The 22,237-nt window shown below is 23.2% G+C and overlaps 4 protein-coding genes across 4 annotated transcripts; 3 read left to right on the plus strand and 1 right to left on the minus strand. All coding sequences in view use genetic code 6, as the record gives it.

The window, feature by feature from the left end:
• Positions 1–1,956: 1,956 nt before the first annotated feature.
• TTHERM_00191330 (transmembrane protein, putative) lies at positions 1,957–7,522 on the minus strand (the record flags this gene model as incomplete). Its single annotated transcript, XM_001016710.2, has 6 exons — positions 1,957–2,222; positions 2,275–3,336; positions 3,400–6,695; positions 6,909–7,133; positions 7,188–7,416; positions 7,468–7,522. The coding sequence occupies 6 exons, from the start codon at positions 7,520–7,522 to the stop codon at positions 1,957–1,959; spliced, it is 5,133 nt and encodes a 1,710-aa protein (XP_001016710.2).
• A 1,899-nt stretch (positions 7,523–9,421) lies between these two features.
• TTHERM_00191340 (hypothetical protein) lies at positions 9,422–14,354 on the plus strand (the record flags this gene model as incomplete). The annotated part of the gene is made up of 10 exons (XM_001016711.2): positions 9,422–9,744; positions 9,793–10,202; positions 10,392–10,504; positions 10,738–10,817; positions 10,880–11,143; positions 11,206–11,947; positions 12,000–12,251; positions 12,311–12,425; positions 12,479–13,420; positions 13,612–14,354. 10 exons carry the CDS (start codon positions 9,422–9,424, stop codon positions 14,352–14,354), a joined length of 3,984 nt encoding a protein of 1,327 aa, XP_001016711.2.
• Positions 14,355–15,695: 1,341 nt separating this feature from the next.
• TTHERM_00191350 (hypothetical protein) lies at positions 15,696–16,490 on the plus strand (the record flags this gene model as incomplete). Its single annotated transcript, XM_001016712.2, has 1 exon — positions 15,696–16,490. Exon 1 carries the CDS (start codon positions 15,753–15,755, stop codon positions 16,488–16,490), a length of 738 nt encoding a protein of 245 aa, XP_001016712.1. The 5' UTR covers positions 15,696–15,752.
• A 937-nt stretch (positions 16,491–17,427) lies between these two features.
• On the plus strand, positions 17,428–21,336 carry TTHERM_00191360 (cyclic nucleotide-binding domain protein; the record flags this gene model as incomplete). The annotated part of the gene is made up of 5 exons (XM_001016713.2): positions 17,428–17,721; positions 17,785–17,977; positions 18,047–18,286; positions 18,367–18,647; positions 18,730–21,336. Exons 1-5 carry the CDS (start codon positions 17,515–17,517, stop codon positions 21,334–21,336), a joined length of 3,528 nt encoding a protein of 1,175 aa, XP_001016713.2. The 5' UTR covers positions 17,428–17,514.
• Between the last annotated feature and the right edge of the window lie 901 nt (positions 21,337–22,237).

A 22,237-nucleotide genomic window follows, 5' to 3' on the forward strand; every position in this document is an offset into this window, starting at 1 on the left:
GAATAATAACCTTACAAACAGTCACATTTATTTGTTTTATTATTTAAATACCTTTATTTTTTTGCGTCACATAATACGCATATATTATCTTAACTTAAGCAAGTTAAGCAATTTTATGAACATTTTTGACAAGAAGTAAACCCATATTTTTCATAATAACCATCTTTACAATCGCATGTTTTTTTTGAATTATTTAATACTCTATTTAAATTTGGATCACATTAAGAGCAATTTAAACTATCTGAAATAGGATTACAAACCATGCAAGTTAAATTTGCGCAACCAGAACCAGGATTACTTTATTATTAACATTCGCTGTAAAAATAAACATCAATCCCTTTATTACAATTACACTTTCCTTATACCAAAGTTCGATCACTGTAACAACTTGTACATACATTTGGTTAATTATTTTAGCACTATTAGCATGAATAATGGCATTAACTTTATCCATCAATTGGTGTTACGTACACTCTTAATCTAATATTAAACATAAATTATTACAATATATAATTAATTACTTTTATTACTTTTAAAAATAGAATTCCCCTTGAAAATCGCAAATGAAATCTACTTTTTTAGGATTATTAACTTCAATCGAATAAAACAAAGCATATGATATGTCAATATTTTGACAAGATTTATCTTAATAATTTAGAATGGGATTTTAACTATTTATTAATACACTAGATGGCATGCTTTTATTAATATTTATTCATAAAAATAAATAAAATTCTAAGTTATTAATTTATTTGTTTACGATTATGCGAAAAAAGTAGCTTCAATTTTTATTTTTTTTACTGGGTATGGTATTAATATGCTATCTCTTTACCATGTAGCATCATAAATATTACCAATCATTTCCATTGAAGAATCACAATGCTATTATCTCTATGAAATAGATGCAACTTTGTTTTTAGCTATAAGACTATAATGCTCATTAAAAAATGGAAAATTAGTAGAAATAAATGATTCTTCGATATAAAATTAACTTTCTAATATAATATAAATGATTTTAGATAAAAAGAGTTGATAGTAATATATTTACTTATTAGTTTAACATAGATATTAATTAGAATTATCTAAAAAATAATGAAAGTCAGCTTCATTTATGGTTATGTATTTCCTCAATCTTTTTGAAAAGCTTTTACTTTTTTAATTTTAACTTATCTATTTATTTATTTGTTTGTTTTTGATTGAAATTAAATAAACTTTACTTAACCTGTGTATCAAATTTGTAAATAATTAATCAAGAAAAAAAAAATAAAAAGTTAATAATGTAATTCCAATAAAATGATAGAATATTATATGGTAAGAAAGATCCTAAAATTATTACTAAATCATTTAGAGTTTACCAAATCTATTGCTAAAGATACATTATCGTTTTACAAATTATTTTATCATACTTCTCAGATATCTAATCTTTCTTTTTTGCTTGTTTAAATATTGAGTATGTATATATTGAATTATTAATGGTGGGGGATTGATTTCTTAAATTTCCTTGGTAACTTTGGTCGTTAAAATGAAACAAAGGCAAATTTATATTTTTTAAAACAAAAATGCCTATGTTTATTTGGATTATTCAATTTTTTACATAAAGTAATTTAAATAATATTAAAGTATATTTTATTTAAAATAAATAATTTTATTCATAGAAATTATTTATTTTTACACCAAAAAGAAAAGCAAGCATTAATAAATTTCAATGGACTATTGGGCACGCTTACAAATAATATATACAAATTTATTCATGAGAATGAAATTTACTGAGGAGATAACTTAAGATTTAAATATGAAAGTAATTGTTAATTTATTATAAATAAAGATATTATATAAAGAATATATTTTTAAATAAATTTTTATTTTATTTATTCTTTTTTTATTAAAATATTTTTTTTAAAGGATAAAGAAATATTGTTTGTTTTAAATTAATTGCCTTATTTAATTTTCGCTTTATCATATTTTTTCCATCTCAATATTTATCTTTTTTTTGAGTATCAGTCTTTTTGGACCATGCAAATTTTTAGCAGGACTTGCATTTAAGAAAGAATCAATATTAATATTTAATTAAAATCCCATTAAAACTTAATTAGTACTACCTTATAATTCCTTCTTTTTTTAAATTCTTTTTTAATTAATTATATTTATTAATTGAAATATCACTTGAGCCATACATAGAGTCAACGCTATGGCATGGTAAGCAAATAGACCATATATGAAATCTTTTTAAAAAAATTTATCATTAATATTTAATTAAACGAAAAAAAAATTTACATTAAGAAAGTGAAGTGCTTTCAGGATATTTTAACAATAAAATTAGGAACGCCATTAAAGAACTGCTTATTATTTCTACTACAGCACAGCAGAAAAGCAAAATAGAACTTTCTATAGGTCTCAAAACCATTAAATATATCAGAAATAATCCATTAGTTACTGTAATTATATAAATTTGTAAGATTGTGTTTTATTATAAAATTACTTAGACTACAATTTAGATTAATCTTTTTACATCTTATATTACCCAAAAAAGCCTTTAAAGAGCATACTCAACTTTGATTAACTAGAACATCACTGAATAATAAGTTCTTAAATCATTATCAGCAAATTATTTTTAGAAAAATAAAAATTTAAATTAAGAAATTAAGTGTATTAAATATATCAACACATAAATAATAGCAGAAGATGTGCTTAAAATAGATTTTACTGTTGAGAAATCTAATCCCATAATTTCTTTTATTGCATAGTATAAAATATAATTAGAAAAGATCATGCTGTATCTAATTACTAAATTCCATCTCAAATACTCATAGCATTTTAATACCATCTGAGATTTATTTCTAAACAGATGCATTATAAAAATTGACAAATATAAAATAATCATTCCAATTAGCTATATCAAACATTTAAATATAAAGAATTCTCTTTCTTGTACATTTTATTCAATTTAGTCTAAATTTTGTTAGTCTGTTTTTTATAAGCTCCTCTTTTCTTTTTAGCTATTATTTAAAGAGGTATCTTCCATAAGTTGCTTGTATTTATTTTCTTTGTTAGAATTTTGTGGATCACTAAAAAATAAATTGACTAAGTTAAAGTAAGAATTTAATTTGAGGTAGTTTTAAAAAACTCCATAGACTACAATTTAGTTTGAATTTTTCATATTTCCTAACAGCTAATTTTATTAAATAAAAATAATATTCTAAAAGCAGATTTGCTAAAAGAAAATTCCAAAAATTGAATTAATGCTTATATTTGCTATCATTTCCATTTTTAAATTTTAGCTTGTTTACTTCATAAAATTAATATCATCTTGACAAACACTAAAATCCTCAGATGTACCTAAAAATTAAAATATTTAAATTTAAATAATTTTGTACAAATAAAATGTAAAATTAAAATTACATCCAATCGAATCAGCCTTTATTTTTTCATCTATTTCTTTTTCATATTTATCAAGCTTTACACATTTTCCTGAAATTCTACTTAAATTTAGAGAATAGCTGCATGTCTTGCATTAATTTTCGTTTGGGCCAGTACACTCTAAGCAAGAATAATGACATTCTACACATTTATTTTTATTTTCATCAAAATAAAAGCCATACATGCATTTGAGACATCTTCCTTATTCTAAAAACAAATTTTCTAAACAAGTCAGACATTAATTTGGTTTTTCTCCTTTGCAAGTTAAGCAGGTCTAATCACATTTAACACAAATATTTCCTTTTTCTATATAGTATCCTTAGCCACAATTATCCATTCTGCATTATCCTTCTTACAAGTAGCAGGTCTTACACTATTACTCCTCTTTTATTTTAAAAGGATATTCACCTTCATTGCAGCTGCTTACACACTTACTTCCAGAAGAACTTTTGGCAAATTTACATTTAATGCAATCAGATGAAGTACTTCCATTACATTTGTCGCATGTAATATCACATTTTTAGCATTACTTTTATTACTAATTGTAATACTCATTTTATACATCACATTATTTACACAAACCATCTTCCATTAAATAAAAATTTTAAATACACTAATCGCAGTTAATTTGATTTTTGTTGCATTTTCTACAAGTTTTTGAATCACAATATGTCCTTATGCATATTCCATTTATGTTAATATAGTCCTCAGGACAATTTCTTACACAAAGATTCTTAAAAACATAATATTCAGAAGGGCAAGTATGCAAGCAATAGATATTTTCGTGTATTAATAAAGGAGGTGGGCATATTTTACATAATCCATCAAAAAAATTAATAAAACGATCTGCTGAGCATTTACACAAACTAGTTTATTAAGAGTATTCATAATTTTCATTATCCAAACAAGATATGCATGTGTTTTTATTGTTACAGTTTTTACAAAATTTGTTACACTGTAAACATTTTTTTTAAGATAAATCAAAAAAATTCTAATCTTATTTACACACACAATTGTTTTTTAATAATATAGTTTCTGGATAAGTGCATGATGTGCATTTATCTGATGTTTCTGTACATTCTAAACACATTTCATCACATTTTTGACAAATTCCGATGCTATCTGAATAATATCCTTTTTTACATTTACATTGTTTTGAGGTTTAGTCTAAATATTATGAAAAATTATCAGAGCATTCTAGACAGTTTAAATTTGAATCACATGTTTTGCAACCTTGTAAACATTTAGTGCAAGTATTTGTGACTTTATCAAAATTTAACCCATCTCCACAAACACAATATTTAGATTTTTAACTTAAAAATGTTCCGTTATATTTACAAGAAATACAAGATTTTTCATCAGAGCATTGAAGGCAAGTATATTCGCAAGGAGTGCAGGAACCATCACTTTTTTAAAAATAACCATCTCCTTTACATTTACAGGAATCATTCACAAGTTGGTACCCATCATCTTCTATACATTAAATGCACTTGCTTCCATCCAAGCATTTTTTGCAAAATTTAGAACAAGGAAGGCAAACTTTGTTTAATTTTTCATAATAAAATCCATCTGGACATATACATTTTCCATCTAAAATGATCATCTTGGAATCAATACAAGCAGTGCATTATTAATCAGATGTGCATTCACTACATACTTCATTGCATTATAGGCATTGTTAATCCTTCATAAAATATCCTTTTTTACAATTACAATTTCCAAAAATATCAATTAGATACTATTAATCATTTAAACATGTTGTACAAGTCTAACTATTATTACAGGTTTTGCAGGAGGCTAAGCACTTATCACACTTTTTTGGAGCTATATTTAAATTCTTAAAATATCCTAGAGGGCAATCACAATTACCAAAAGAATCTAAAACTGCTCCAACTAATGAACATTCTTTACAAATATTAAAATATGAGCATGATTTACAAGAAAAATGGCATTTAAAGCATAAATATTTATCTTCAAGCTCATCCCTGTAGTATCCATCTTAGCAATTGCATTGTTAATTGATAGGGTCATACTAATACTCACCATCATTTATACATTTTAGACACTTAGTTTCTGAAAGACATTCAGCACAGTTTTTAGAACAATTTTTACAAACTTAATCTTTCGAGTCATAATATTGATTCGATTTGCAAACACATTGTTAATCAATTAAGCTAAGCCCAGAATTTTGTCTGCATTCATAACATTTGTTAACATCTGTACATTTTGTACACTTTTCGTTACATTTTAAGCAAGTCTTCTATTATAAATCTTCATAGGTTCCATCTTTACAGACACACATTTTAGAGCTATCTAATATATATTAATCAGGACTTTTACAACTCAAACATTATAAGGAATTTTCGCAAGTATTGCATTTTTCACTGCAAGACTAGCACTACAAAAAAGAACTCTCATAAAAACCATCTAGGCATTAGCATTTACCACTTTTAAGTTAATAGGGCTCTAAGCATGTATCACATGTATCTGATTTAGAGCAGGACGCGCATTTTTACTAACATTTTACACATTATTTCCCATCATCATAATTAAAATTTGGACAAACACATTTACTATTCTATAAAATGTATCCTGCTTCTATTTTACAATCTGTACATTCATTTTAATTTTTACAAATTTTACAGCTTTAAGGACAAGAAATACACATTTAAGAAGATGGATCTAAAAAATAAGAATCTAAACACTAACAAACCCCGTTTACTATTTTTGTATTTAAACTTTTACATGTTTAACAAGTTAAATTATCTTTGCAAACATTACATCCTTGACCACACGTGGCACAAGTACCATCTAATTTTTCATAATATCCTTATTAGCATACACAATTTCCTTAAGAATCTTTCACTCTTTGATCAGCACAAATCAAACATCTTTTTGAGTCAGACAAGCACGTTTTGCATTAAGAAGAGCAAGGTAAACAAAGTATATTATTTATTTTTTAATAATATCCATCTTTACAAACACATCTTCCTTCTTTTAATATACGGTTATACTATAAACCACAATCTACACAAATTTTTGAAGAAGTATCTTTACATTTCTAACAGCTAACAGGGCATTTCTATGAATCTCTCGTACAATCTAAATCCAACGAGTCATAATATCCTTCGTTGCAAACACATTATCCGCTTGGAGTTAATATCCTAAGCTTATTACTACTGCTACATGAAGTACAAACAGAATTTTAATTTTCTTTACAAGTATCACATGAATAATAGCAGCGTTTAGGACTATCTGGATCATAACTGAATTAAAAGCTAATTATTTGATTATTTATTTTTAATAGAAAATTACAAAAATTTAATATAATAAAATCTTAGATAAGATCCTCAAATTATTTATTTTAATGTTTTAAAATAAATTCAATAATTTTTTTCTGTAAAAATTTATTAATTAATTTTAGTTCATTAATTTAATAAATAAAATAATAAAGCTTTAAAGAAAAAATTCAAATAATATATCCATTTTACTTTCTAATTGCAAATTTTGCTTAAGAATTTTGGTTTTTAGAGCTTGCCTTTATTGTAAAATCATATAAATAAGAGTCTTTTAATTAAACACTAATTTTATAGAGCTTAGCTGTGCTAAACTGAGAGCATTAAACGTTTTGTATGTCAATATATAAAGATTAAGAAGCTGGCAGTATTTAAATAGAATCATTCATTTTTAATTATATTTAATCATCTGATGTAAAACTTTTTTTTAGGGATAATATTAAATTAACTATATTCGCAAAGATATAAAACTACTTTAATAGTAATACTTCGATGTAATAACTTAAATTTATACACCAAATAGGTAAAGCATAAATTGTAGAGCGACTTATATATGTTTTCATATCAAAAACACCAAAATAATATTTAAAATCGCATTCAATAAATCTTGTAAAGGGATCTATTGTTTCATTTTAAACATCATAGCTGCTAGTTTCTTAAATTGATTTGGTTTCATCATTTAGTTCAACATAAGTAAATTGTTCTTTATTAAAATAAAAAGTTTAAATTCAATTTGTAAATGCATCTAAAATACCTGAAAAAACTAAGCTTATAAAGATGCTAATAGATATTAATTTTAAATTTTTCATTTGCTAAGTCTAAGGTTTTGAATATCGCTTTATGCTACTCAAAAAACTTTGTTTTGAACCAAAAGATTAAAGTATTACCTAATTTATTGATTATTTTCTTGTTTAAACTTTCAATTAATTTAATTAATTTTCTCTGATAGATTTTAATAAAAAACAAGTAATTAACAATTAAGCTATACAGAAGCTAGCTCTCTAGCTTTTCACGATTAGTATAAAAATTTTGGGATACTAGCAATTTTCTGTCAGTCAAAGCATTAAATGATTTGTGGTATTTCTAAAAATTGTTATTAAATTTAGTAAAATCAATAACTTTTACATTGAAATTTTTGAGTACATTACATGAACTAAATAATTGATCAATGGACAGCATTTATTCTTAGCTATTATACTCAATTTGATTTTGTATTTTTGATGTGTAAAATTTATTTTTAAATTTAGTAAAATTAAATAAATTTTTAGATATTTAACATACATTTTATAATTTTTTAAATAGATAATTCTTTTAATTATATTTATTTCTATTATATTAATTTAACCTCTTATTTTTAAATTCATATATAACAATAAATAGACGCACAATAATAATAATAATTGGTGTCAGTTAGATAAGAATTCATGTATATAACAAAAAAAAGATTATGATAAAATAATTTTAATATTTGATAAATTTTGAATACGTTAAAACATATTATTTATAAATTAATTAAACCAACTTTGAAATGTTATTTTTATTAATTTATAAACATATTTAATAATAAATAGATAGAACCATTTTTAATTAATTGACTATTAAAAGAAGAATTTCACATTTAAATATTTTAAAATTATTCAGGAATTGTTCTTTAAATGTCATAGAAAAAAATATTTGTTAATAAAAATACTTCTTTTAATGTGTTATTTTTGAAAAATGAATAAATAAAAAAATTATTAAAAAAAGATATTTAATAGTTATTCTTTCTTTAATTAGTATTGAGTAACAACCACAAAATTAATTTTAATTTAGATTTTGTTTTTTTTTTTCTTTTTCGTTGTAAACGAAATATTTTGAAATTAAATTTTCATATTCTAAAAATATAAATTTTTAATAAAAATCTCTCATTTTTATCTGCTCTTTTTCAACATTAATTTTTTGTACAAATTATATGATACTGATATTATAACTTTTGAAGTATATATCCTTCATATCAATTTTTTCTCATTAAAAACGCTTACAAAAAATTAAATTAGCTAATTATTTTTTTATCATATTTTAAGCAATCTTATTCAATAAGAAAAGTAAGGCTTTTTTATTTTTTAAAAGTTATAAATTAATGTCATATTTAGCTAATGTCACTAATTTTAAGTTTAAATAAAGATACTATTTACTAATTGCAAAGAGCAGTAAATAGATAGATACTGCTTTTATTTATTATTTGCAAGTATTTCTAAGAAAATTTTGTAAGTGCAGGTAGGCATTCAATAATAAGCTTAGTCTTTTGATAAATAGATAGATAGATAGTTAAACAGCTTTGCCTTAATTCAAAAACTTTCAATCTAAATCATTTTTTTTAGTTAGAAATATATATATGCTAATTTTTTGTATTTAGTTAACTTATAAATTGTTTGTAATGCTACGATTATTTATTCAAAAAAAAGAGATTTTTGAATGATTTTTAAAAAAGAAGAAGAAATTATATGAAATAAAAAAATAAAATACAAGCAAAAACTGAATGAAATATAAGATTAATACAAATTAAAAAATAATTAATAAATTAAGAATTTAGTAATTTGCTTCAATAATAACTAACTCGGAAAGTCAAAGGAGTATTAACAGGTATATTAGCTTGAAGTAAAACGAAGTAAGAAAAATATTAAGCTCAAAACACATTATCGAAAAAGTAAAAGTTGAGTAGTATATTGATGAAGGGTAGCAGTGGAAATCCGAATAAGACACAGCAGTAGTATAGCTCTAAATTTGATAAGGATAGTATGGACCATTAGCCTCATCCAGTTTAAAAGCATTTTATCAACTAATAATCTCCAGGAAGCTACTAATAAGCACAAGGAACGGGCTTGGAAGATCTTAATGAATTTTAATTAGAATAATACTATGAGTAGATGCAAGCTTTATAGAATTAAGAATAAATTGGTAAATTTAATCAATAAAAACAATTGCAGTAGATAAACTCTAATCCAGGTGCTTCTATTTCAAACGGAGTTACTTAACAATAGATGTAGCAATAGTAAAATTATTTAAAAACGAGTATGAAAGGCAAATACATTTTTTTTAGCTAATAGCAGCAATAATAAATTTTAAAGCAGCAGTAATTGTCTTAGTAAATCTAGCAATCCCAAGCATAGCAATTAAATTACGAAAAAAAATTCAATCAAATTCAATCACCTTAATATAGTTAGGATGATTTGCAAGATGATCACCATGCTGAAGGGATAGATGATGAAAATATTTATGAGAGTTAGTAAATGGCATAATTGGCAAATCATTTAAATGGAAGCCTTAACATGTAAGGAAATGCATAATTCAATAACCTGAGTTAGGGGACTAACTAAAATCAGAATAGCAATACAAATAATAGTTTCAGTTCAGCTGAAGAAGTTATTAAATCAACAGATGATACAACAATTAAAGAAGAGTTTAAAGAAATTGACAAGCAATGGCAAAAACAATTGATGCAGGATTCTGGTATAAATTTATGAATTCAGCAATGCTATAAAAAATAATTTTGGGATAAAATTCAATTTATTGTTGCGAATAAATATTTAAGTTATCTAACAACAATCTTTCTTAGTATTGATTGATTGCTTGTTTATTTGATAATAACTGCATAACTGATTGAAAGATGAAATAATAATATTTTTTTTCTAAATATAGAAAAGTATTTTGAGAAGATTATTGAGATGAACGATATTGCCTCGTAAAAGCTAAATGATGGGTAGTAAAGAGAAGCTCTAGCAATTTTATATAAAGCAGAAAAGATGCTTGAAGTAAAAAATAGAAAATTAATTTCTATTGGAGTTAGTTTATTTATCAATTAATTTGATAGATAATTTGTTGTTCGTTTAGAATATATATAAAATACTTTGGTTTTTTCTCTTATACAACAAAGCATTCAAATAATTATTTAAAATTAAACATATAAATTGACTTGCTGATTAACTTTATAACTCCATTATAATTTTAGCAAGCATAATGACTTTAATTTTTTTTTTAATAAAAGCTTGCAGCAAGCTGTGGAAAGGTAATAGATAGAAATCTTATTATTGTGGTATTATACAATAGGGCATGTGCTTATTAAAGGTATTTTTAATGATAATTTGTTTTATTTAGGTTGTTTAAAATATCTAAATTTTAATGTAAAGCTTATGGATTTTAGATAAGTGTTCGAAGTATATTGATGGAGTCATTTATAATCTTGAAATGAGTCTTAAAGAAGAAGACTCTATAGAAAGTATGTCAGATTTAGCTCCAAATTTAGCAGAATCTATGAAGTAAGGACCAAATTATAATAAAACAGGTAGAAAAAAAAATATTGATAAAGATCTACTCGCATATAAAATAAAGAAATAAACATTTTTAGTTAAATCTTACTTATAATGTTGTGCAATACTCTCCTAGCAAGGCTTGTAAAATACTATATTTAATTTTTATTTTTGGGAATTTTGAAAATTGATAAAATAAATAAAAGACATTAAAAAGCCCTTGATACAGCAAACGAAGGAGCAACTGTTTTAAAAAGGATATTCACGTAGTGTTTTGAATTTTGTAAAGAAATAATCAAAGAAAATGAAATGCATTAAACTTGTAATACGATGATAAAATCACCACGTTAAATGTTTTAAAATGGACTTTCATAAGGTCCTCTTTAAAGCTGTAAAAGCAACTGCAGTGCACCTCCAACTTAAAGAAATAACTCTAGTGGAGTAAAGAACCAACCTTACCACTTCTAATAAAATTAAAACAGTTATTTTTCGAAAGAAAATGTGGGATAATAAAATTTAACTTCAGATTATTCTATGGACTCTATGATGAGCTCAAGAAAAAGTGTTCAACAAGCCAAAGAAGAAGTCTATTTTCAAAAACTTGTTGTTGAATTTGCTTATACAATTCTCAAGGATATTTAAGGCATGATTAATATAGAAGATTCAGATAAAAGCCAAGTTGATCATTTTAGAGATGCTAGAAGAAGTTTGTATTTTTGGAAAAATAATCCAGAAAACAATGAGAGACACATCAGACAAGAGTTGAATGTTCCAACAAAGCTGAATGAGGAAGAAACTAGATCTATTCTAGGCGTCTAAAATGGTTCAGAATGGATTGAAAGCTTTAACATTGGGTCAATTATGCACATGGTCCCAGTCTAGTATGAAGAATTTTCTTTCTTTGGTGATTTGATGTACGAAATTTCAAAAAAAATGATTTTAGAGAAGGTACTTATTTCTTTATTTTATTTTCATATTTTTCATAATTATTACTTTATAGGTAATTTATCTGTCAATTAGCTACTTTACTATAGCAACTGAAATCAGATTTATTGAAATAGAAAGGAACAAGCATTTAAATCCTAAAAGTGACCAAACAAAAAATATAGATACTGAGGGATTCAAAAAAAGCTAAATTTATCATTTAAAATCAATAGAGATAGTTTGTTAACACATTACATGCAAAAGTCCATACATCAATCATTTAATCACTTCTTATCATAAACATTATAATCAAAACCTTGAAACCATAGTAAGCTTTTGATTATGAATGATTATTTATTTTATAAATATATAAAAATATAATAAAAGCTTGAAGAAAGTTTTAGTTCATTCCAAGATAATAATTTATTTGATGGGTCATAAAACTAACACAATAATTTTATAAATAATTAGAATCACTAGCAATACAATATTCTTTAACAAGGTTTATTTTTTTTAATTTAAATAACCATTTTTAATTTCGTTTTTTATATTCAGAAGATCAGGGTTAATAATTTGAAGAGTTAGTGAATAACTTTGTTAATGGAATGAGTGAGGATGATTAAACTCCTGTTTATATTTAAAATAATCCTCATTTATCTAGTAATAATGCACATAATATAAATAATAGCAGCTTAAATAACTTGCAAAATAGTAGCATGACTAAATTCAACTCAATTAATGGGCAAATAATTCAAAACGATGATATCATTTTAAGCAATGAAAAAAGAGTCCCAAGCCCAAATTAAAGAAACGGCTCAAATTCTAATATAAAAAAATAAATTAATGGACAGCAAAAATTACAAAATGCTGGATAAGCTGTAAAATCTTCATATTCCACCCTAACTAAAAGCACAGAAAACGGAATAAATAATAAAGAAAAGAAATTAGGTACAAGCAAATAAGCTGGATCTTAAGTGTGCTAAATGCTTCCAAGTTCTACTTTAAACAAAAAGAATCTAAATTTAGATTTTAATGGGAATCATATCAGTTCTAGTACAACTAATATGCACTCTGCTAATATAAACCAATAAAATTTGAATCCAGTTAATAGAAATTTAGCAGAGTTTTTTAGCCATGAAAATTCTAAAAAAAACACTCCTCGCGGAATTTTAAACATCAGGAAATCTACTCCAGCTGTAGAGCAATCATCGAAAGAAATTGCATTAACCGAGCCTAATATTCCCACAAGTACAAGCTAGCCGAGGTCTAATAGCAAAGTTACAAAGAAAAGCAAATAAACAAATCTACAAAGCTCACAAATTAAAAAAATGAATGCTTTGACAATAGAAAAAGTCACTCAAATCTTAAAAAACAACTTATTAGCTTCCTATTCCTCTGCATTTTTATCATGTAGCAATGTTGCTACCTTAAATCACTCAAAGAACCCCTCTTCTAATTAAGATAGGAAAAAACCTTTAACTGCAAGTGCTGCATTAAGTAATTTTATATAAAAAAATAATTTATTTATTTTACTGGTTTTATTAAAATAATTAATTAATTTAAATTTTATCTTAAAATATTGCAAAATTTTTTTAAAAGAATAAAATGGTATAATTATACTTAGCATGCAAATAAAATAAAATTAGTATTTTGTTATTATTTTTATTTAGATTTTATTTATTTAATAGCAAAATAAAATTTGAATTCATCACCTGGACTAAAAAAGAAATCACCTTCTAATCTTTAGTAAGATCCACTGAGAAAAAGCGCTTGCATAGTATAACAACAGCAACAACCTTCAAGTGGATAGCGTACAAATAATAGTAGCATAAAAAATAATCTAAATAATAATAGTTCTTCATTTCCTTCAACAACTTAGAGCAGCACAAAATCTAAAAAGCAAGCTACATCTACAACATCAAGATAATAGACAAATTCAGCAAACACCCAAACATAGCAATAAAGCAATACTAATTAATAATAATACTGTAATACTGATAGATAAATTAAAGACACTGACACATAGTAATAGAAAGCAGTTCTATCAGAAGCAAGAGAATCGACTGATAGAAATAAAATTGTAAAAATAAAAAATGAAGCTAAATAAAAAATAGTAACAACAGTGCCTTTCAGTGAAGAAGTGAGTGAAAAAAAGAAATAAGGATAAAAATAAAGTACTTCGCAAAGTAAAAATAGTAAAGAATAGAAAAATACTGACAATAAAAAAATGTTAAGCCCAAGTTTGACAGCAACTAATTTTTTGTCTCTAAAAACAATGAAAAAAGAAACAATACAATAACTTCTAAAAGATAGCAGTAAAATAATTCCTAAGCTTAATCTAAGCTAGTTAAAACTAAAGACAGATGATATAAGATTTTTCAGTCCAAGAGAAACTTCCACAAATTCCAATATAAAAAAATAACAAATATGAAACCAAAAAATTGCTAAATTTATGGGACAACAGCTTGAATTTGTAATTGCGATGATGAAATATTAATTAAATTCAATTACTTATTCTTTTATAACGCTGCTCGAACTATTGAAAGACAAACAAATATTTATAAAATAATAAAACACAAGAGAAAATGTAAATCATTTAATTAACATTATATTATATAGAAAATTAATTATTTAACACAAGATGTATCTCTTTTATCTAACAGAATTTATTCTTCTTTCTTTTTTCATGTTGTTGCATTAATAAATATTTTAAAATGTCTTCAAATCAAAAAATCATAAACATAATAGTGGTGTTAAGTTCTTTTTCCAATTTTAAAACCTATTAAAAAATTTTCTTAAGATGAGAACCAATATATTTAATAAATTTCAACTTATATTTATAAATGTTTATAAAGTTCTGATTTGAGAAATTCGAAAACGTTTGTTCTTTATTAATTATTTATTACCATGAATTAAGATGAACAAATAAAAAATTAATTTAAACGCTATTACATATCAAAAACATCCTAAAGACTGATTAGAAAAAATTAAAATGAAATAATTGATAATTCAAGTTATTTCTTTTTGAAATTCGAATAATATATTTAGCTTTGGGCGTTTTATAAATAAATTATTTATTTTGAGATTTTGTAAGTAAAACTCAATAATTTAAGAAATATTAAAAAATTTTAGTATACCTTAGAAGCTCTGACAGATTACTTATTTTATAATACAACTATTTTCATTACTAGAATATGCCTATGAAATTTATTTAATATAGATATATATTTGTATTCACATATGTATCTAAATAACTTTTTTCTAACGAATAGACTTTTTACTTTTAATTAATTTACTTTAATTTGTTTGAAAATATGTATGTATGGATGTATTAGTAATTATATAATACAAATTAATAATCTCTTAACAAAATTTTATTAAATTGATTTGTTTTTATTATGATCTCAAATAATAGTTACTAAAAATTGAATAGACCCTAACGCTTCGAAATTTGTTTTAAAATTTGATTATTAAGTAATCATTAGTCTATAATTCAGTAAAATTTATATATTTAAAGAGATATTTATAATTTTTAAATTCGATATAAGTTAATAAATGAAACTGAATAGTTTGAAAGAAGGATGTAAAATAAATAAATCTTTTGTAAATACTTTTCATTATTTTTGTATTTTTAAAAATATTATAAATATTACATTTGCACTTAAGGGTGTAACCCTTAAAAAATCTTACTAATTTATATATTCATACTGAATTTAAGAAAATTAATTAGAGATTGATTGATTAAATTTGAGGAGAGTAAAGCAAATATTTATAATAAATTAATTAATTAAAATATAATTCAAAAAAGAAAAAAACTTCAAATAATAAAATGGGTAATTGCTCTTCTTCTAGTTAAGTATATGAAGCAACTAAATTGGTTAGCTAGAAATCACTTTTTTAAGAAATAGATGGGGAAAGCCAATTAAATAATATGTTTCAAAAGCTTTAAGAAGATTTAAAAAGACTGACTTAAATGAGTTCAACTCAACAAAAATAGTAATAATAAATTAATGACTTACTTGGTATATAATAAAACGAAGTAGATATAATTTTATTAGCAAAAACAATTGTCATGGCTATATAAATGGCTTATAAATGTGATCAGTAAAAATTATAAGACTTCATCATTTGCGATCAATATCCTTATTTTAATAAGAAGATTGAAAAATCTATAAAAAACAATCAAACTCTAAATTTAATAAACTAATACAAAATTATGATATAATTGATTGAATAAAACTAAGATTTTGTTTCAAAAATACTTTCTTAAATAAATAAAATAGAAGAAATGATACAAAACCAAACAAATTAATATTTAATAATAAACGAAAAAGTCTAGAAAAATTTAAAATAATTAAATTCAACTAAACAAAAAGTTTTGCTTTACTTAAGCTAGACTATTAATAAAATTCTAGAAAATCATTAGAATTTTATCCATAACTTCAAAGATTGGTAATCTGATTTGTTAAGAAAGTCAAGCTTTGCTCTTGAATAATAAATTAACTCTATATAATAATTATCTTACATTATTCTTTAATAAAATTCAAATACATAATTATCATAATGAACCTAAAAAAATCACATAGTTTATTTTATATTTTATTTTTAATATTTATTTATATTTGTTCATAATTTACTTTAAAATATTAATTTTAGTTAAATACCCATATTCTTTGAAAAGTTTTAAATAAATAAGAAAAATAAACATAAAATTAATTGTAATACTTTTATTTTGTTATATTTTTTTGAAAATTTGTAACAAATACAATTTTATTTAAGCAATTAATTAATATTTAATAATATTTCTAAAAAAATAATTAATGTAATTCTTCCATAATCAAAGGACCAAGATACAAACACCCTTTATGAAGGAATATTAATTATATATATTTATATACTAATAGCTAAATAAAATTATGCTAATATAAATATAAAAAATGTTATAATACATATTTTAAAAATTAATATAAAAATTTAAATTTTAATTAGTAAAAAATAAATAATTTTTTGCTTCTTTTAAGTAAGCAAAATACATTTTTTTAAAGAAAATAAAAAAATAAACTTTAATTTTTAAATTATGAATGAAAATAAGAAGCAAGAATTTTATATAAATATAATATCTCATTTACTATAAGAAAGTCCTCAGCTTAATATTATTAAATTCTTATAAAAAATATATGTTGATTAATTTATTGTTATATTTTAAATTAGAATTCCAAAGACTATATGACTATATGTTTAAAAAGCTATCTGTTTTTCTAATATATCTAATAAAAGTTTATAAAATTAAATTAAATTAATTGTTTTAAGAAGAGAAAAAAATATTAGCCATTTAAATTAATATCATCAATAAGTTATGAGTAACAAGTAAATTTAATGGATATTATTTTTGCAAATAATTGAAATTAAAAAGGATATATTTTTTATCTAACACTCATAACATATTTATAAAATTGAAAGAATGATATAGTAATAACGATTTACAGAAATTGCAAAATAGCTATAACTTCATATAAAAAGAAAGTAATTAAATTAAAAAGATACTATTTTAAAAATAGATTAAGAGATTAAATAAAAATATCATTATATTTATGGAAAAAGCGGAGACTCTACATGATGATTCGAAAGAAAACAATGAAGATGTTTCAAGTAATGTGATTAAAAGTAAGGAAATTTAAGTATAATAAGCTAGCTAGCAGGAACAACCTACTAATTAGTAGAAAAAGAAATATAAATTAGATTATAAGTAGCTTTAAAATCGGTAGAATTTTGATTTATCTGATCCAAATGATATGGAAGTAAAGCATTTATAGACTGAAAATATTTTCATAATTTTAATTTATTTATCACTTACTTATAAGATAGTTAAGACTCTACTTAAGAAACAAAATACTGCGAGAACAAAGGCAGATCTAGAAATCCTATACAAAGCTTTTAATGATAATAAATTTATAAAAGATATGGAAAAAGATGTAAATCAGTAGCTTATTAGAAAGATGCTAAAAAATATGTAATTTGCAGAGTACAAAAGAAGGGAGATTATTTTTAACTAGGGTAAAATTTAATAACTCTAATTTTAATATGTCTGTTAAAATATTTAAATTATTGTAATATTTTTAAAAGGTGAATAGGCTTCAACATTTTATATCATAATTTAAGGTTCTGTTTGGGTTTTAGTACCAAATAAATTTGGAACAGCTATAACCGATGAATAAAGCAAAATTAGTAAAGAAATTATTTAAAATCCAGAATTATACTTAAGAATGCCAGATGAATAATTTGTGAATAAAGCCTACCCTTAATTTAACTAGATAGCAACCCTTAAATCTGGATATTCTTTTGGTGAAATTGCTTTAAGATAGTGTAATTTAATATTCTTCTTTAATATTTCGCTCTTAATTAACAGTATTTTAAATCAAAACATATTATAAATTACTATAAAGAAACTGTGAGGACAGCTACTGTAATATGTGCTGAAGATACATTGTGTGCATCAGTTTCAAAAGAAATATTTAATTCTTGTATAAGTGAGTTTTACAAAATATAAAGAGATAAGGAAATTGGATTCCTTCATTAATTCCACATTTTTACAGATCTGTACAAATAAGATGTTGAAATGATACTCATGTCTTGCACAAAGCACTAGTTTAACAAATATCATGTTATTTACAAAGAGAATGAAGATTCAGATAGAATTTATTTTTTATAAGAAGGTGAAATTGAGGTAAATTAAATGAATTGCTTGCTTGCTTAAAAATATTTGAAACGCAAAAATTGTAAGTTTTTATTTTGTTTATTATAATTAGGTATCAAAAAAATCAGATATATTTACTGAAAATGCTAATCTTTTATATGTGGATAGGACAAAAGACTTGAATATGAATGAGTTACCTTTCAGAAATTTTGGTAATTAGCTTAGCTATAAGAAAACAATAAAGAGGATTCCTGTAGTAAAGGTTTGTCCAAATAGTATGTTTGGTGATGAAGAAGCTTTTAATAATAAAAAAAGAGTAACAAAAGCAGTTGTTGCTAGTAATGAGGCAACTTACTACAGCTTGAAAATCAAAGATTTTTATTAAATTATGTAAAAAAAGTATTGCCCAGAATTTATAGATGAATTAAAAAAGGAAATGCTTATTGAAAAAATAAAATATAGATAAGAAAAATTATGCAAAAATATTTTTATTAACCAAATGTTTAATAGTTTTGAATAAAAGATAAGAGAAGAGACTTAATATTCAACTAATAAAGTTTTGAACACTACTGAAATAATCAGATCAAAAAAAATGATTTAGGATTCAGAGATATTCAGTTCAATAAATAACACAGCAATTGTTCAATAGAATTCTCCCTCTGCATTAAGTAGGAATGTGTTAAATTCCCATAGAGAAAATAATTAGTTTTTTATTACTGACCATAAGCTGAGTTTAGAGAAAATCAGATGCTTTTCTCCTCCTCAAATACTAAAAAATGAAAGTTCGTAACATTTATTATCTAGCAGTTTGGTTTATAAGGCTAGTAATAGTGGTAGTAATAAACATATCAAATAGAAATTTATTAACTAAACTTTTAATTAGTTCAATGAAGAAAAGTAACCAGAATAACTAAAAAATTAAGATAACTTGGTTAATGCAAAAAATAATCAAAAAAATAATTTAGAAAGTCCATCTTCATTTCAAAGAATATTTAAAAAAATAGTTACTGCATAAACAAAAGAAAAATACCCTGAAGTAATTAGTGAAATATCTTATGTAAGTAGTCCTTTATCTGCAAGAAGATTACAATCAGCTTAGTGCAAAAGAAATATTTCTAAAAATAGCTAAAGAGCTTAAACCTAATTGCAACATCAACAGCAAAATTAGTAAAATTAATCAGTTGATTTGAATAACTTTGTATAAAATACTGAAGCACCTTAATAATAGTAAGCAAGCAGACCAGACTCTTGCTAGGTATCCCCAAGATAAAAGATATAAGAAAAGATAAAAAAATCAAATAGTCTCAGCCAATAATAAAAGAAAATAATATTGCTATCAATGCAAAAACAAAGAAAGCTGAATTAATAAGAAAATAGCTTTTATGATTATTTAGAAAATCATGTAAATAATCAGCAAAAATAATCAATACAATATAGCAACTTACAATCACCAAAAAGAGCTGGCTCTGTAAACAATAGGGATTTTTCTCCAGTTTAACTAGATTCAAAAAGAAAATAAGCTTGTAACCTGTTTTCTTTTCAAGAGAATTAAAATGAAATAAAAATAAATTTAATGAACTAAGGATCTTAAAAATGTATTGAAAATTAAAACAATAAAGCTTACTAAATAGATTAAAAAAGTAAGATTAAGCTATAATTAAATAGAAAAAACAATCAATCAAATAGAGGAGCTTCATAAATTTCATAGAGAAATTATAGTTCACAGTAGTCAAACAAATAGCTTTCTCAAACTTAAGTAAATTTCTATCAGAACAAATAAGGAGAATCAATAAGTAGATCTCCAACTAAAGAAAAACAGCTTAACTCATATAGAAAGGAGAAACAAAATAAATTAGATTAAACTTATGATAAAAATTCATTCTTGAATGTAAAAATTAATAATGAAAAGTCTTAAACTCAGTTAAAAAAGTAAAAAGTGTTAATTATGTAACCTAAATTAGAAGGTTTCTAGAAAATCAGCTGCTATGATTAAGAGTACGATAGTAAACTTAAAGAGTTAGAGTCAGATATATTGAATGATAACTATGTATGTGATTAAATAGAAGCGAAACTTCTGATGAGCTTAGCTGTCTAAGAAATTATATAAAAAGAAACAAAAGTTGCTCCTATAGATAACAAAAATCCTCTGATTGATATAGACTATGTAAAAAAGCAAGATAGAGAAGCTAAGCTATACTCAAGAAAATCAATGATGTAAACGAAATCTACAACTTAAAGGACAATTAGCTAAACACCTAAGAATACATCATAAAACCAGAAGATAAATATCACAAATAATGACTATAATTAATAAAAATTTCCTTAGAATTACATGAGCCTTATTATAGACTAGTAAAGAGAAAAATGTTACAGTGCAATGACATCTGCATAAATATCACCAAAAGAAAAAGTTTAGAACGTAAATTAATTAAGAGTATCCCTTGCACGTAGTAAAAGAATTTCTGTGAATCCAGGAAGATTTTACTTAAAAGGAGATAAAAGATAATAGTTTTATGATGATTTTAAAGAAGAGTTTTAAGAGAAAGAAACATAAGAAGTTAGCAATAAAACTTAAGAAACAAATACTAGTGATGAATATGTAAAAGTTAAACCAAGATATGATAAAAAATAAATTTAATTTAATTGCTAAATAATTAAAAATAAGCAAAAAATGGAAGAATTTAAAAAATTAGTAAGGTCTTAACTGGGTAAAAAGTGATTAAAACTCAATAAAAAATAACTTAATTGTTAATTTTATTAATAAAATCATTAAAATGTTATTTTGCAAACAAAAGAATAGCAATTTTATCAAAAAATGTTTATGGGATAAAATATAAATTATTGTTTTTATAAAAGAATTATTAAACGAAAAAGTGCTTAACTTAATTAAGTGAATTTATGAATTCTTAATCTAAAAGTTCTTAAAAATGAATCAATCAATCAATTGACTGATTGATCGATCTTTAAAATGTTTAACAAATTTATTTTAAATTATATAAAATAGTTAAAATTGTCAATAATTAGTTAATCAAATTTTCTGTTTATTTTATAAATTGTTAAATTTAATTTATAAATAAGCAAATCATAGTGTTAAATTATTATAATTTAATCAATAAATTCATAGATTTTTTTTATGAAGTTCATAAATTAATTCATTACTTTATTTTTTTTAATGGAATAAAAAATATAAAAATATTTTAAAATATAACTCCAAATTTATATAAACTTTCTCTAAAAAAGAGTCAGAAACGTCTATAAAAATATTATAAAATATAATTAAAAATAATAAATTGTTCTGTTAACTCAAGTAAGCTGTAACAAAAAAGTATTACTCATCAATAATTAGAAGTAAATTAGTTTGTAAGAAGTGGTTAATAAAATTTTTGCATGATAACCTACCACTCATTCATTTGCAAATACACTAAATATGTATTTATTTAATCATAAATACTTAGATTTGATTATGTTAAGTAAGATTATACTAAAAAATATCTTTAACGAAATTCAATTAAAAACAAATTTCCTAATAGGGAAAAAAAATACATAATATTTATTTATCTATCAAAAATCAGTATTAATTACGAAATATAAGATTAATAAGACGACTCATTGATGAAAAA

This window comes from Tetrahymena thermophila, assembly GCF_000189635.1.
Source record: "Tetrahymena thermophila SB210 genomic scaffold scf_8254638, whole genome shotgun sequence".
NCBI lineage: Eukaryota > Ciliophora > Oligohymenophorea > Hymenostomatida > Tetrahymenidae > Tetrahymena > Tetrahymena thermophila.